The sequence below is a fragment of the Macaca thibetana genome, chromosome 16 (genome assembly GCF_024542745.1).
Source record: "Macaca thibetana thibetana isolate TM-01 chromosome 16, ASM2454274v1, whole genome shotgun sequence".
In the NCBI taxonomy this organism is placed as follows: domain Eukaryota; kingdom Metazoa; phylum Chordata; class Mammalia; order Primates; family Cercopithecidae; genus Macaca; species Macaca thibetana.
The window spans coordinates 36,822,909-36,839,609 of record NC_065593.1 but is presented as its reverse complement, the minus strand read 5'-3'; the positions used below and the strand labels follow the sequence as shown (position 1 = coordinate 36,839,609).

Below are 16,701 nucleotides of genomic sequence, written 5' to 3'. Positions count from 1 at the left end.
CATGGTTCCTGTGACCCTTTCCTTCCCCTGTGACAGGGTGGGGAGGGGCCAGCGGCCAGACTGTGGAGCGACTCTACTTCTATCTCTGCAGGTTCTGGTGGGAAAACCCTGGGGTCTTCACGAAGGAGCAGAAGGACTCTTTACGGAAAATGTCCTTCTCACGCCTTGTCTGTGACAACACCCGCATCACCAAGGTCCCACGGGACCCATTCCGGGCCAACAGCTACCCCTATGACTTCGTGGATTGCTCAGCCATTGACAAGCTGGACCTGTCACCCTGGGCCTCAGTGAAGAATTAGGGGCCTGGGCTCCAATACAGCCTGCGCTGCACAGGAAAGTTTCCTGTGGTCCACACGGTCATTTCAAGCAAGTTCAATGACCTGGTCCCTTAGAGCTCCACACCCAAGTCCCAGCCCTTCTTTGCAGCTGGGCTTCTCTACACCCCTGGGTGAACAGCTTGCTCAGGCCCCAGGGTGGCTGCCTCAGCCCGCCCAGCTCTTATACTCAGCTCCTGCGGCTTCTCCTTTCTGTCAAGACTTAGCCCCTCTGAGGTGCGCTTCTGCTCCAGCTTGCTGGATGTTACCTGTCCTCTTCCCTCCACAAGTCTTGGCCCTTGACCTTTATCTTTCCTCCTGTCCTCTCACCTAGATTGTAAGCTCCCTAGTCCAGGATGTCAGCCTGCCTCCGAGGGTTCCCCGTGGCACCTAGCACGGTGCACAGCACATTAGAAGTGCTCAAAAACATCTGATGACTGACTAAAGATGCAAAGCGGACTTTGGAATCACTGCCAAATAAGTAACTAGATGTTTATAGGCCATACACGTCTTACCACTGAGATGGTGCGTGTATGGGTCTTGGGGTGAGAGGGGATGGTTTGGTGGGATTTCTAAGAGCTCTCAAATAAAGGGGAGGGGCAGGGGGCTCCTGGGGAAAAGAAGCACTGGCTGTGGAGTAGCAAGAGAGAGGGCGTGGGGGGGATGGTAGGTGGTGGTGCCAAGGGATAAAACAGGAAGGAAAACCAAGCCTGGGTCCCCCACAGCTGAAGCTAATATCACTTCCAGTGGCCCTTCTGAGAAATACTCTCTTCTAGAGTGATCCTTGGATCCTGTGATGTCTCTGAAGGAGCACTTCCAGAACATTCCTTGAGCTTCTGCCCAATACATATTCATATGTTCTTCTTTTAAAATGACCCCCTGGGAAAGATTAGCCCAACCAGGGCCTCCAGATCCCCTGACTGGTGGGATGGGAGTGGGAGACACCCAGTCATCCTGTGGGAAGAGCCCAGGAGCCAGATGACCTCGACTGCAGCCTGGCACTGCCCCCCACTTCTTCAAGGCCTCAGACAAGTTGCTTCACCCCTCTGAGCAGCCCTCTCCTCATCGTGGAAATGAGGACAAGCAGTATTTATGCTGCTGCTTACCATGGTGAGGTCCTAACGTTACCAAGGGCCCCCTGAGTACATTAGACTCCACCATCCTACACCACTTCCGGCCCCTCCCCACACTTGAGAAGGAAGGGGAGAGGGAGGGAGTCCTCCAGTCAGATGCAGGGTTCAAGCTCCAGGCAAGACTACTAGGGAAATATACTCCTTCCCCTCCCTCAGTGCTGGCCCTGTTCTCTGGGCCCAGCCATCTGCTCTCACTGCTCCAGGGGCCATGTGCACCATGAGTGAGAAGGAGTCTACTGTCTTCAGGGCCTCTGAACCCCTGTGCCAGGCTGCCAGGATGCAGGATGCAGAGGCCCCTCTCGTCGGGAAAGGGCCTGCCTCCTCACCAGGTCCCTGCACTTTCTCTCCTACCACACAGCATTTTGTCCCCTCCACTTCCTAGCCCCTGGCACGGGCCTGACACAGAGTGAACACATAGCAAACGTTTGCTAGAGCAATTAACAAACATAAGAGCTTGGTGACCACAGTTCACTGCAGGGTGGCAGGGGTGGAGGTGAGGGAGGAGGGTCTGCACCGCATGCCCTGCCCTCCATGTTTCCAAGAGATGACTGCCCTCCACGTACAGATCTCAAAGGAAAACTCCCCGACACCCTCACCCTCAGTTCAGAAACACAGGGCCCTGAGCACAGACCACACTGGTTCAAGTTCAGAGCCCAGAGTAAGCCTCTGCAAAAGCGCCAGTTCCTCCTCAGACATGGACAGAGTGGAGGTCCCCATCAGTGGTGCCTTTATTACTATAAACATTGGGAACAAATAAATGGTACAGAAAGTACAACAGGCCCAGTTCCTCTTCAGGAGGACTCCAGTGAATAAGCAAGAAATCAGGGTGAGGAAGAAAAAGGGGAGCCATGGCCTGAGTCTGGCTGGCTGGGCCCATAAGTCAACCACAGAGCCCAGCTGCAGCTGGCTCATCCTTCCAGTGCACCACTGGTCCAGCTCTGCTAACCAAGACACAGATGGCATCTTGGTATCTCTTTCTTGCCTCTATATGTTTCTCATGCCCAGTACAGTGCCTTGCATGTAGTAGGTGCTCAATAAATGAAGAACAAGAGGATACAAGTGGGCCCTCCAAGAAACCATGACAGATGTAATTTACAAGGAAGAAAACTCTTGTTTAATGAGGGTAATTTGCTCAAGTTCACATAGCTAGCAAGCCACAGAGCCAGGATTGGAACCCAGGCAGTCTAATTCCTGAGCTGTGCGCCTCACCAGTCCGTTCTGCTGCCTTCCACATACTCAGTATTCTCATCGGCACAAACACACACTCACATAAATGGCACATACACATAACCCATGAAACACTCCCCATGTTCAGACAACACACACACATGAAATGCCAATTTATATACTTTGCAGATACATGAGCACACAAATGAATGTCTAGTCATTCATTTTCTCAGCTGCACCCAGAACAGGGCTGGGCTCACCTAGGGCAAGGAGATCTCCGTGGTTCCAATCGGCCAGCCCAGATATACCCCTCACTGCTGCACCCCCTTACCTAGCCTCTAGGAGGCTTCCCTCCAGGAAGCCAGGTTCAACGCAGGAAGTGTACTGCAGTTGACAAAGTCCCGGGGATACGAGTTGGACATGAAGATGTTGTTCTTAGACACGGTGGTGATGCCCGTGTTGTCGCAGATGATCCGGGGCAAGGAGATCTGGGCCAGGGCCTGTCGCTGCTGCATGCTGAACACACCCTCGTTCTCCCACCAAAACCTGCATGGGGAACACCCATGGACACTGTGCCTGAGGATATTCTGGGCTGGCAGGGCATCGGTGGGCTTGTGCTGCTCCCTGGATATAACAAGGTCACACCAAATGCCACCTGGCAGCACAGGAGGGCCCCAGGCCCTTGGGCAGTCCAGGGGCTTTCACACAAGTGATGTTCCACTCATTGTGCAGAGTAAAGCACAGCTGCCCAGTGGCCTGTCCCTTATCCCTAGCCCGGCGGCCTCCAGGGCACCACGCTGGAGGGGGACTGGGGCCCACACACACTCTTGAAGCCCTGTGCCCTGGCCAGGAGTTGCATCCATAGGAGTGAGAGAGAATCTTGGGGGTGGTTTATAATTCGTCCACCCAGAGAGGGGCACCTTTTTCTAATTTTCCCAAAAGTGCAATACAGGCTAAGCAAGAACTAGACATGAAGACGTCAGGACCACGACGAAATGACACTAAGGGGAGCTGTGGGAAAGCTGGGAGGGGACTGCCCACTGGTGGCTGACACGCCCATGGTTGCACAGTGAAACCCACGGGAATAAGTAGCTAAGGGTGGCATTTTTCTATCTTCCTCCCTTTACAACCAGGGGTCCAGGTCTCTCCTTGCTGCACCCCCAACAGGTTCAGGGGACATTAGAGGCACTCCAGGGCATCTGGAGGATTCCTGGAACACACTGGAAAATCACTGACTCCTCCAGTCCTTCACCTGACGGGAGGAAATTTGGGCTCCCAGAGAGTCAGGGATAGGCCCACAGCCACCCAGCGGCCCACGCCGCCTGCCCCTCCTCACCGATCACCATCCCGGAGCTTCCTGAACTGGATGCCGATGATGCAGGCGAGGAGTGGGCCCACGCGGCCATTGCGCTCCAGGGGCTCAGACACGCCGCCCATCCAGATGTCGATGTTGTTGGGCGTGCCATACTGCTCCATCAGCTTCCTCGCCAATTCCAGGTTCCTCAGCACCGTGCCCAGCTCGCCCACCGTGTTGGGCTGCGGGAGCCCACAGAAGCGCCTCCAGGCATTGTACCCTGCGTAGGGGAGGGGACAGGTGGCTGTGGGCAGGTCCCTCTGCCTCAAGGTGGGGAGGTCGTTGGAGACAGCCGGGAAGATTCACATATCTGCCAGCAGCCCAGAAAACTCACCTTCCCAACACAACCAAGGTCATAGAGGGAGGGAAGGACCTCACATCAGGGAACCCTGAACCTTTGGCTCAGACCAAGGAGCACAACTGGGCCTCTCTGGGACCATCTCTGTCTTTCTCTTGCCCGCCTACCATAAGGCAAACCCTAAATTGCCACAGTTCCTGCTGGTCCAAGAATAGGGACATCTCCTTGTCCCCCTCCAGAGCAGCACAACGTGTCTGTCTCTGACCCATGAGAGGTGAAGTGTGTCTAGGAGCCTCAGCCACATGGGCTACCCCATGACATAGGCACAGGCTTTGGGGTTAGGCTAATCTGGCTTCAAATGTCAGCTTTGCCACTGACTTGACTAAAGAACCTGTCCAGCTTCTGAATCTCATCAAGCCTCAGTTGCCTCATCAGTAAAATGAAGGCAACAATAATCTCTTCCCCCAGAGTTAACATACAATGAAGCAAAACGAAATGATGACAGAGACAGATTTTCAGACTGTGGGTTATCATTGATGATGATGCCCCTCAGATGAGAATTACAGCATGCAAAGGAGGCTGAGAGGAGCTGGAAATTGATCAGATGGGTCCAGGGAAAGGCAGGGGCCGGGTCTCAGACTACTTCCTGAGAGCAAAGTGCCTCTAATATACTCTGGAGAGGGCAGGGGCCCTAGAGTGGGAAGAGGAGTGATGGGCTACCTAGGAGGCAGCTCAGGGGAGGAGAGTGTCAGGGGAGACTCTTGCAGCCCCTCACCTGGGAGGCCGTGGTCCCTGCTGCGCTGCATGTTCAAAGCAGGCAGGTCCAGCCCAATCCTCATGACCTGCTCAAACAATCGCTCCCGGATCTCATCCACTGCAATTTGGTTCTGACGATTCAGCTTGGCAGGGGTGGCCATGAGGCCCCGGAGGATGGGGTCAATGCCACCTGGGGACCAGAGGAGCCAGCTCAGGGGAAGGAAGTATCTGGATCAGTATCAGAGCTCAGATTGGAGTCAGGGACAAGTCCAGGTAAGGTTAGGAGTATTCGAGAAGAGGGCTGGGCACATGCAGTGCCTGGTACCAAGGTGGCTCCAGTGAGCAGGTCCTCACCGGTCACTACATGATCCAGGGGCATATAGGTCTCAGGAGATTATGCCATTCAGACTTGCAAGATTGTGATGCTCCCAGGCCCTGGCATCCTGGGTCACAGCAAGCCACAACACATAGGAAGTAGCCAGTTACCTCTGAGAGCCATCCCCACCCCCACTCTTTATTATCAGATATGGAAGCAGAGTCAGGGGAACTGAGGCTGGAGAGTCAGACCAGATCTCCAAGATGGGAGGAAAGCAGATTGCTCCCCACCCTAGCTCCCTAGAGCCAAGGTGACCCCCACCCCACCTTTAGCTGCCAGCCCACTCGCTCCTGGCCTAGGTCCCGCTTACCTTCCAGCACTACTCTCCAGGAGGCAAAAAAGACCCTGCTGAGGGGGACACGGGAGTTGGGTTCCATGGGCTGGTACCGATTGTCCAGGCGGAACATGAAGGGTTGGATGAGGGTGTGGCCGTAGCGGAAGGCATTGGTGAAGACGTTGGCGATGCGTGGGTCCACTGAGTCATTGTAGGAACGGTACCTGGGCAGGTACTTCCTCATGGCCGCTGGCCCCAACACCAGGGGCAGGTAGTCCCGGTAAGTGATGATCTAAAGACAAGTCATTTGGAATGGCCTCTCTACCGACTCCTCCACTACAAATGCCGCCTGGCAGCACAGGAGGGCCAGAGTCTCTGCCTGCTCTTGGCTTGGGGAATCCCTCCCATCCCTCTACGGTCAAGGAATAACCTCCCACAATACTGGAACTGGGCCTAACAGAGTGGCACTGAGAGGCATAAATAGAGTTCTACTGCTTGCTAGCTGGGTGACCCTGGACCAGTCATTAACCTCTCTGAGTCTGAGTTCCTCAAATGTACATTAAGGATAATTATATTGCCCTCTGCCTTAGAGGACTAAATAGCAAATCACTTTTTTTGTCATTGTGATAACTTCCTTGTCTGCACGTTATTAATCTGTCATTTCTGCAACTATCTTATAAAGTCCTTGAGAGCAAGGGAAATTGAAGTTGTTGAAATTCTTCACAGTGCCCACCAAGTGCCTGCCCACAGTAAGGCTCAGTTTAGGTGTGTGGAAAGCAGGGAGGCAGGAAGGAATGAAGGACCATCTGGCATGATTTTCCCCGTGAAAAGTGAAGACATGGAACAGTCTCACTCTACATTCTAGCTTCTAGAAGTTCTTTTGGAGTGTAAATGAATTTCACTTGAGTTCTTAGTGCAAATCAAAAACTCACCCTTAGCACCGGAAACTCTCTCCTCCAGAATCTAGGAGTGTGTGTGTGTGTGTGTGTGTGTGTGTGTGTGTGTGTGTCTGCATCTGCCTCTGAGGGAGAGGGTGGGGGCAATGAAGCACCAGATGTTGAGAGACAGAACCGGGAACATTGCCCCAGGAGTAAATGAGGCTAAGGATGTTGGGTGGATTATGACAGAGCCAAAAAGAAGAGGTGAGTGGGCCGGACGCAGTGACTCATGCCTGTAATCCCAGCACTTTGGGAGGTCGAAGAGGGCGAATCAATTGAGCCTAGGAGTTTGAGACCACCCTGGGTAACATGTCGAAATCCCGTCTCTACAAAAAATACAAAAATTAGCCGGGCATGGTGGTGCGTGCCTGAAATCCCAGCTACTCAGGAAGCTGAGATGGGAGAATGGCTTGAGCCTGACAGGTGGAGATTGCATTGAGCCAAGATCGCACCACTGCACTCCAACCTGGGCAACAGGGTAAGACCCTGTATCAAAAAATAAAAATAAAATAATAATAATAATTTTAAAATTTTATTTATTTATTTATTTATTTTTTTGAGACAGAGTTTCTCTCTGTTGCCCAGGCTGGAGTGCAGTGGCACCATCTCAGCTCACTGCAAGCTCCGCCTCCTGGGTTCATGCCATTCTCCTGCCTCAGCCTCCCAAGTAGCTGGAACTACAAGCACCTGCCACCACGCCCGGCTAATTTTTTGTATTTTTAGTAGAAACCGGGTTTCACCGTGTTAGCCAGGATGGTCTCGATCTCTTGACCTCGTGATCCACCTGCCTTGGCCTCCCAAAGTGCTGGGATTGCAGGCATGAGCCACCGCGCCTGGCCCTATAATTTTTTTAATTTTAGAAAGAAGATGTGAGTGGGTAAAGGAGCTAAGAGTGACAGTGAGATGGAAAGAAGAAGAATTTACTGAACAGCTACTCAGGCACTAAGTCAAACATTCAACCCTCCCAACACCAACAACAGACCCACAGGAAAGAAGACTGCAGGGAGCAAACCTGCGAAGCAGAGGGAAGGGAAGAAGCCTTTGTCAAGCACTTACTATCTGAAAGGTGTTTTCATATATGTATTATAATCCTTATAGCCTCATGGATGAAGAAGGCAAGGCTCAGGAGGGTTAGGAACTTGCTCAAGGTCACACAGCTAGGATGCTGCAGGGGCACATCTGGATCCCATGTGCCCGGTGCTCAAGACAGCCTACCTGGACCATGGCCCCCACAATCTTCCGGGCCTCCTGGTAGAGCCTCTCCCCATCCCACCTAGGGTTCAGGCGCTTGAGTTCTGTGGCCAGCCGGTTGTGCTCCCGAAGTAAGAGAGTGTGCATGGAGGTGAGCTCAGGCATCTCACTGGAACGGGTGTCCCCTTAGGGAGGCAAAAGCCACTGTCATTCCTAAGTCCTCCATCCCAGAAAAGATTTGCTCCACTGAAACCCCCTCCCCAGCCAAGGCCTGAAATGCCTCCTACTCAACCCTCCTCCCCATCCATCTTTTCACACCATCCCCAATTTACACTCCTCTAGGAGGCCTGCCCTGATGCCCCAGTCCACAATAATAGCTTCTGCCTCAGCTCAGGGGCACTGCTGGTTGGGGATGTTCATTCAATAGGCATCACTTCCAACACATGATATGCCACTTTCCTGTACCTGAGACAGGGAGCTCCTTGAGCACAGGACTAAGGCTTGTGCCTTTTTATATTTTACCCTCCCTCCTAGCACACATATGGATACATGGGACTTAACACAGTGCCTGGTACAAAGTATGAGACTTATGAACACTGCTTGGTTCATTGATTCTCTTGATTCCAAGGAGTGTCTGGGAAGAAGCATGCCTTTCAGCACAGCCTACGTCCACGCCCATGTCTGATGCAGCTAATGATCACAGCACTCTTTCTTGCTAAAATTGGATGCCACCTCAGAATCCTTCTCAACACAGGACTCCAGAAAGCCACTACCATTTCAACAGAGTTGTCAGCCCTGCCCTTTACTACATGCCAATGGTGCAGCCTGCTCCAGGGGAGGGGGCTAGGACATGAGATGTGTGGCGTCCACACCTGAGACTGTTCAAGAAAACTAAGCAGATCCCCCTTGGTTCCCCTAGTCTTCCCACAACTCTTCTCTGCAGGGCCCAGAGGGCTAGGGTCAGGACACTAGCGTCAGTCCTTGTCAACTCTAGAAGCTGGTGGAAAGGAAATTCTCTGAGAGCAGCATCTCCATCCATGGGCAGCTAGAGGTCAAAATGACCCAGGCTTGGGACATGAGGCTCATCAAAGCCAGGCTGGGGGCAGCTGAGTCTGGCTAAGGAGGTCTGCCCTTGCCTAACTAGCCCAGAAGAGGTTGGCCTCTCTTGTAGAAAGTCCGACCTGGATCCTCCTCCCAGGGTCCCAGCCAGGGAGAGACCAGCAGGAACCATTAGGAGGAGGCAGAGGGAGGCCAGAGGAAAGGGCCTGAGGTCCACTATTGGGCTTACATTTAAAAATGCTGGAAAATGGCCGGGCGCAATGGCTCCCACCTGTAATCCCAGCACTTTGGGAGGCCAAGGCGGGTGGATCGCAAGGTCAGGAGTTTGAGACCAGCCTGGCTAACATGGTAAAACCCCCGTCTCTACTAAAAATACAAAAAATTAGCCAAGCATGGTGGCAGGCGCCTGTAGTCTCAGCTACTTAGGAGGCTGAGGCAGAAGAATCGCTTGAACCCAGGAGGCAGAGGTTGCAGTGAGCCAAGATTGTGCCACCGTACTCCAGCCTGGGTGACAGAGTGAGACTCCGTCTTAGGGGAAAAAAAAAAAAAAAAAAAAACAACGCTGGAAAATGTCTGGTCATGGCTGCCATCACTGCCCCAATCATGTCTCCAAAACTACCAATTGTTTACATTTAAAATCCCATCATCTCTTATTATGGGCAATTAAGGTGCGCAGGAGGGGATATTTTGGAGCAGTGTGGTCCAATTCAACCTTCTGAGATGATGAAAATATTTTACATCTGTGCCACCCATTAGGGGGAGCCACTAGACTGTAAGGCAATTGAGCATTTGAAATGTGGCTAGCACCGCTGAGAAACGGGGTTTATTTGACTTAAAATAGCTAAAATTAAAATAGCCACATGCAGCTAGTGGCTACCACATTGGATAGTGTTGCTCTAGAGGGCAAGGGCACCACAGCCCTCTCTGTCCTTTAGTTCCCCGCTCCTGAGGGACTCAACTGTCCTCTCTTCCAGAGTCCAGAAGGGTAAAGAGGGACAGAGAAAGCAACGGACTGATGGACAGAGGCTCCTCATCCATCCCTGGGTCTCCATCTTAGGGTTGGAGAGGTTGTTTGCTTTTCTGCTTTTCTGGCTCCATCTGACTTGTTACCAAGGCAACTGGATTAATATCACGAAGTTGATAGTAATGGCTGGTGAGGACAGTCTCTCTAAGAACAAACCCACTAGCTGCTCACAAACAGACTCACTGTGGCTCCAACAGGGAGTACCTCCTATGCCACCCCTGGTCCCCACCCCAACGCTGACCTGCCAGGAAGCAGGGGATGCTCGCTGAGCGGTTGGTAAGGAGACAGGGGTCATCGTGCAGCTTGTCAAAGGGCAGCAGGGCCCGGCCGTTGTCTTGGAAGCGCTGGTTGACCGCCAGCAGCCCCAGCTGGTTGGACGTGTTGCGCAGGTTCCTGGCCAGGGGCTCCTCGCTGCCGTATACCATGCTGGCGTCCACGAAGGAGGTGAGCGCGTTGATCTGGTTGCGGATGGTGATGTTGTTGTTGGGGCAGGCCGGGCAGGAGCGGAAGAATGGGATGCAGTCGGCTTGGTTCTTGATGCGGGGGTCGTTGGGCGGGATCTGAGGCACAGAGAGAGGCTAGACTGGCTCACCGAGGGCAGGGAAGGTGCCCAGGCAGAAGTGGCTCTTCCCCTGCCCTCAGGACCTCTGGTAACCTCAAGCTGCAGAGGCCTCTGGAGGCCCGAACGGGATCGCTGCCTAGGGCGCCACCAGCAGCAGCCTCTGAGCCGCAGCGTTAATGAGCAGAACACTGAACTGGGAACCTGGGCAGCCCCTGGGTCTGGGCACCGCCAGGCGTCCGACCCTTCCTCACTAAAGCTTCGCCTCTCTCTCTCCCCTTCTCTCTGCTGGGCCTGCTCTCCCTCTGGCCTTGACATTCTCCTGTCCGTCTCTCTCCCTCTCTCAGGCGCTCTCTCCTTTCTCTCCTCCTCCTTCCGTACCCAGCAGTGCCTCGACTACCTTGCCCACTCCCAGCCCTATCCCACGGCACCCACCAGACCCCCAGACTCTCTCCTTCTTTGTGATGGGGGTTGGGGCTGCCCCCTCCGTGGGGAGGAAACAGGACTGAGCATGGAGGCTTGGGGGGCACTGGGAAGGTCCTCCTCCCAGAACCCTCTCCCAACCTAACAAAAAGCCAGTGATTCCACCAACAGGACTCCTGTCAGCCAGGGAGGAACAACCGTCTCTCCCTTGGCCTGCAAGAGGCAGTGAGCAAATGGACGGCCCTGGCTGCCAGCTGGCTGAGCCCAGGCACAGGAAGGAGACAGGTCACAGCTGAGCAGCCAGTGCTTCTGCACACAGGGAAGGCAGGGCGAGCCTTCCTCAGCGGCTGGGAAAGGAAACCTGGGCACAGAAAGGAGATGGCCCCTTCCAGAAACAATCTCCCCTCTCCCCACCCAGGCAGTGGGCGGGAAGCAGGGCCACCTTGAGTGGGAAGCAGGGCGGCTGCTGCACGCAGCTGGTCTCGCAGTTGACGCCAGTGAGGAAGGAGGCCCGGGCAGCCGGCTCAGGGGTGAAGTCGAGGTCGTGGTCCAACAGCTGGCCCCATTGCATGAACATGAGTGAGCGCTCCTGGTCCGGGGTCAGCTGATCCGTGGGGAAGCGCACGATCGCGTTGGAGACAGCGCGAGCCTACGGGACACGGAGTCAGCTGGCGCCTGGGTCCGCGCACCGCGTGGCTGGGCCTCGCCCCATCTCATCTGCCCCCACCCCCCCACCCCGCGCTCACCAGAGCCACCGGGAAGCCGTTGCGCTTGACCCCGGGCGTCCACCCGTAGGGAAGCGAGAAGCCGTCCTCATACTCCGCCGGCAGCCAGCGCACAAACTCACGGTTGGAGGCCCCCAGCGTGGGGCTGCGTCTGCAAGGGGATGACAGGGCGCTGACACCGGGAGGCCTGAGGCATCCGGGACGCCTCTCTGAGCCCGGGTCCTGCAGCCACCCCCTTGCCAGCCGCACCTGTTGTTGCACATCCCGGTGATGGTGCGGTATTTGTCCTGCTCCGGGCAAGTCACCCCCACGTTCTGGTAGGCGCAGCCGCTTGACTTGGACAACAAATTCAGCTGGGCCGGCGTCAGCACATCTGCCGAGGGAAAGAGCAATGGGGAAGCTGAGCCGCCTCACTTCCTATCCCAGGCAACCTGAGGCTGAGGAGCCCTGGAGACCCCTGAGACTCCCTGGAGGAAGAAGTTGAGGGGATCACTGGGAGACGGCTGTGGTCCCTAGGAGGAGTCACTAGTGGAGCAGGGGCCTGGGGTGGGATGGGCAACAGTACCAGTGACGTTGAATGACCTTCGCCACAGGGACCTCAGTTTCCTCTCCAGCAGGTCTAGAGCCACGTGCAGGTAGTCAGCAGCCCTCACCGCCGTCCTGGTGGCTGCCACGGGCTGCTTGAAGTAGGATAGGAGTTCCATGGGGCTGGCTGAGCCACTGCGAAGCCGCTGCTTGATGCTGCTTAGAGAAAGGAGGAGTGAGGGCCAGAGAAGGGGTGCAGACCCACCCAGCAGAGCCCCAGCCCAGGGGCAGACATGCAGGACCATGCAGACAGGCCCACGGGTGGGAGGAAGGCTTCCTTTTATAAAAAGGATATGGACCTGGGTGTCCAGACAGGCAAGGCTTTGGGAAGGATGGCGTTTAAGCTTTTCTCCCATCCAGAGACACAGGGACAGACATACAGAAAGGGAGTCCACATGGGTCCCCGTAATCTCCCTCTCCCACCATCAAGTTCCCTGCTGCCTGCTCCTTCTCTGCAAGGCCTGGGACAGCCTTGCCCAGAGCTGGGCAGTGCCTCGTGCCCCACCTTTCCCGCCGCTCCTTGTAGGCCTTGTCCACCAGCTGCTTGGCCTCCTCCATACAGCTCAGCACCAACGAGGTATCCACCTCCCCCAGGACAGCTGCCCAGAGCAGGGATCACAAAGTCAGGAATGGGCCCCAACCCCCTATCAGGCCCCAGAGCTAAGAAGTCCTGCTCTGAGAAAAGGGGTCTCTGGAACACAACCACCCCAACACACCATCTTCTCCCACCTGGGAACTATTACCTGGAGAAGCACTTTCAGAGGGTTGGGGCATGGCCAGAATGGCCAGGAGCCCTGCTAAGGCCAGAAGCAGCTTCATCTCTGCAGTGATACCCCCAGCCCAGCAAGGTCCTGAGTCCACTGTGCATCTGAGAGAAGGGAAGAAGGGAACCCCCATCTCTCTTCTCCTGGGCTGCTCAATCCCCCTTTGTACCTCAGCCCCACCTCAGAGGGCTCTGTCTCTGGATAAAGCCAGACCTCCTTGAGGGAGGGGCTCACTGCACCCTTATCCCCTTCCAGCTGCTGTCATCCAGTCTCCAAGGACCCCACCTCCACAGGTCACCTGATATTGGCAGCTCCTCTTAGCTCAATCTGCGCTTTTATGTCCTGTAAGCTGAGGGCGGGGTGAGGGAGAGGAAGGTCTGATCCTGGAGACTGAACTCTCTCTCCTCCCCCACTGGGGTTGGAAGGTACACACAGAGGGGCCCCTGAAATGGGGGAAAGGGGCAGGAAAGGAGGGACCAGCATTGTCCCGTCTTTTTTTTTTTTTTTTTTTTTTTTTTTTTTTTTTTTGAGACGTTATCTTGATCTGTTGCCCAGGCTGGTGTGCAATCGTTCAAGCGATTCTCCTGCCTCAGCCTCCCAAGTAGCTGGGATTACAGGTGCCCACTACCATGCCCAGCTGATTTTTGTATTTTTAGTAGATACAGGGTTTCACCATGTTGACCAGGCTGATCTTGAACTCCTGACCTCAAGCAATCCACCCGCCTCAGCCTCCCAAAGTGCTGGGATTACAGGTGTGAGCCACTGGGCTCAGCCTGTCCCCAGCCTTTGAATTTAGCACTTCCAACCCAAATTTATCAGCTCACCATTGTGTGCCTATACCAGTGCTGTCCCCAGGGGATACACACAACTAACCCCTCTGAAATTCTGGTTACATTGGTTATCCAGGGTTCCTTTGAAAGGAACAAAAGTCAGGAACTGGTAGCCCAGGAACTGCGGGGAATAGAGTGCCCCCAGTGAAGACAGGAGGATGAAAGGGAGACCTGGAGTAAAAATGACCCAATGGGCCTCAGTTGGCCATCCCCCACTCCAACAGTAACCTGCATTCTACAGCCAACCCCGGTGGGCAGCCTCTGGTTCTTGGTGGGGCTAAGGGAACAGGAAATCTGGCTGGAGACCGTTGGACTTCACAGGAAAGAGGACCCTGGGGGCTGTGGGCGTAGGACCAAGATAACTTCCTCTATTCCTCCTCACTCCCCTTTTTTCTTGGCTTCTGGTAGAGGGTTGTCTCCAAACTCCTCCTCCCCACCACCATCTGCTCCTGGATTTCAGGAACCAGGAGAGAGCAGAGCTGGTTGTGGTTAGTGATCAGTTGGGTAATGCAGCCCAGGGCCTCCCTGGGACAAGATCAGTGCAGTTGGGAGGACTTGGGTTAATGATTCAGAATCATTCTGAAATAGAAGAGGATATTTCTTGCTTGAGAAAGCCCAGCAAAAGGGCCACCAATCTCAGGCAGGAAAAGTACTACGACTTTCGACCAAATCAGTGTACCTCTCTGAGTCCTGGTCAGGCTGAGCTCGTGCCAACCATGCCTCCTATGTCCTATTTAGGTTCCCCCTCCTACCTTCAGCCACCTTCCTGCCACTGTCGGGGAAAACCCCATCCCCGATATTTATCATGGGTTCTTTTCTATTTCCTAAGTGTCTCAGCTTGTTTGAGAAATAAAGGGAAAGGGTACAAGAGAGAGAAATTTAAAGCTGGGTGTCCGGAGGAGATATCACTTGTCAGCAGGTTCCGTGATGCTCCCCAAACTGTAAAACTAGTAAGTTTTTATTAGCGATTTTCAAAAGGGGAGGGAGTGCATGAATAGGGTGTGGGTCACAGAAATCACATACTTCACAAGGTAAAAATATCACCAAGCAAGTGGAGGCAGGGAGACATCACAGAACCACAGGATGGGGCGAAATTAAAATTGCTAATGAAGTTTTGGGCATGCATTGTCATTGATAACATCTTATCAGGAGACAGGGTTTGAGAGCAGACAACCTGTCTGACCAAAATTTATTATGCGGGAATTTCCTCGTCCTAATAAGCCTGAGAGCGCTACAGGAGACCAGGGCTCCTTTCATCCCTTCAGCTTCGACCGTAAAAGGTGGTCACCTTAAGGGGCTGTCTATAGACCTACCCTCAGGGTGCATTCTCTTTCTCAGGGATGCTCCTTGCTGAGAAAAAGAATTCAGAGATATTTCTCCTATTTGCTTTTGAAAGAAGAGAAATATGGCTCTGTTCCACCTGGCTCACCGGCAGTCAGGCTCCAAGTCTTATCTCCCTTGTTCCCTGAAGATTGCTGTTATCCTGTTCTTTTTTCAAGATGCCCAGATTTCATATTGTTCAAACACACATGCCCTATAAACAATTTGTGCAGTTAACACAATCATCACAGAGTCCTGAGGCAACATATATCCTCCTCAGCTTACAAAGAAGATGACAGGATTAAGAGATTAAAGTAAAAACAGGCATAGGAAATTACAAGGGTATTGATTGGGGAAGTGATAAGTGTCCATGAAATCTTCACAATTTATGTTCAGAGATTGCAGTAAAGATAGGAGTAAGAAATTATAAAAGTATTAATTTGGGTGACTAATAAATGTCCATGAAATCTTCACAATTTATGTTCTTCTGCCATGGCTTCATCCGGTCCCTTTGTTTGGGGTCCCTGGCTTCCTGCAACATGCCACCCACTCTTTTTTTTTTTTTTTTTTTTTGAGACGGAGTCTTGTACTGTCAGCTGAGCTGGAGTACAGTGGTGCGATCTCGGCTCACTGCAACCTCTGCCTCCCGGGTTCAAGCAATTCTCCTGCCTCAGCCTCCCAAGTAGCTGGGATTACAGGTGCCTGCCACCACGCCCAGCTAATATTTTGTGTTTTTAGTAGAGATGGGGTTTCACCACGTTGGCCAGGCTGGTCTCAAACTCCTGACCTTGTGATCTGCCCACCTCGGCCTCCCAAAGTGCTGGGATTACAGGCATGAGCCACCGCAACCAGCCCACTCTTGTCTTCTATGCCCAGACCACCTCTTGGCCAAGGGACAAGAGACAGCAACACCCAGAACATCTTCCCAGTGTGTCCAGGGATTCTGTCCCCTGCTAGGAAGGGGAACCCCGTTTTTGCCCTGCCAGTGACTTGCTGTGTGTGCAGTTGGTCAAGTGGCTCTTTGTGAATCAGGCTCTAGAATTTTATAGGCTTTTGGAAATGATTTTTCAATCCTTTAAGTAATATAATTTTCATTGATGAAAAGTTTGAGAATATGAGTATGCAAAAATAAAAATAAATCAAAATTACTTAACATCAAGTGAGATTGTGGGTACTTTTTTTTCTTTCAAGGTTTATCATTGTCTTCACATAAATAAACAGTAGGAAGGAAAATAATTGCCCATAATCTCACCACTCACCAATACCTCTTTTAAGATTTTGATATCCTATATGTAGACATATATTTTTAAATATTGATAAGAACTTTAAATATTGTTTTACCATCTTCTTTTGGTACTTAACAATTTTAGTCTGGGCATCTCCCTGTGTCAATAAACATAGGTTTGCTTCATTTTTATATCTGTATAATATTTCATATAACTATTTTATATGATTTATTCACTAATTCTATCTCGTTAGATTCTTAGGGTTCTGATTTTCATTATTATAAGTAGTACTAGGATAAGTATCCATGGAGTTAAATCTCTAACCACATCTTCAATTATTTCCTTAGGCAAGAAGTAAAATTCCTGCATATTTGGGTATGCGTGT

The 16,701-nt window shown here is 52.8% G+C and overlaps 2 protein-coding genes across 3 annotated transcripts in view; one reads left to right on the top strand and one right to left on the bottom strand.

Annotated features, from left to right (window-relative positions):
* The window catches only part of LPO (lactoperoxidase), a 30,148-nt gene extending 29,406 nt beyond the window's left edge, over positions 1-742 (top strand). The window contains exon 13 of the mRNA XM_050764815.1: positions 92-742. Within this exon, the coding sequence (XP_050620772.1) occupies positions 92-299 (208 nt within the window). The 3' untranslated portion in view covers positions 300-742. The remainder of the gene's footprint in view (positions 1-91) is intronic.
* A 1,409-nt stretch (positions 743-2,151) lies between these two features.
* On the bottom strand, positions 2,152-13,263 carry MPO (myeloperoxidase). 2 transcript variants are annotated; one of them, XM_050764681.1, is made up of 13 exons: positions 13,154-13,258; positions 12,920-13,044; positions 12,682-12,775; positions 12,157-12,332; positions 11,841-11,964; positions 11,613-11,742; positions 11,309-11,515; positions 10,126-10,444; positions 7,826-7,986; positions 5,709-5,964; positions 5,042-5,212; positions 3,951-4,188; positions 2,152-3,160 (listed from the first exon to the last, which is right to left on the bottom strand). In XM_050764681.1, exons 2-13 carry the CDS (start codon positions 12,993-12,995, stop codon positions 2,953-2,955), a joined length of 2,160 nt encoding a protein of 719 aa, XP_050620638.1. In that variant the 5' UTR covers positions 12,996-13,044; positions 13,154-13,258; the 3' UTR covers positions 2,152-2,952. The 2 variants fall into 2 exon arrangements, with proteins under 2 accessions (XP_050620638.1, XP_050620636.1); XM_050764679.1 differs by having other exon boundaries at positions 12,920-13,263.
* Between the last annotated feature and the right edge of the window lie 3,438 nt (positions 13,264-16,701).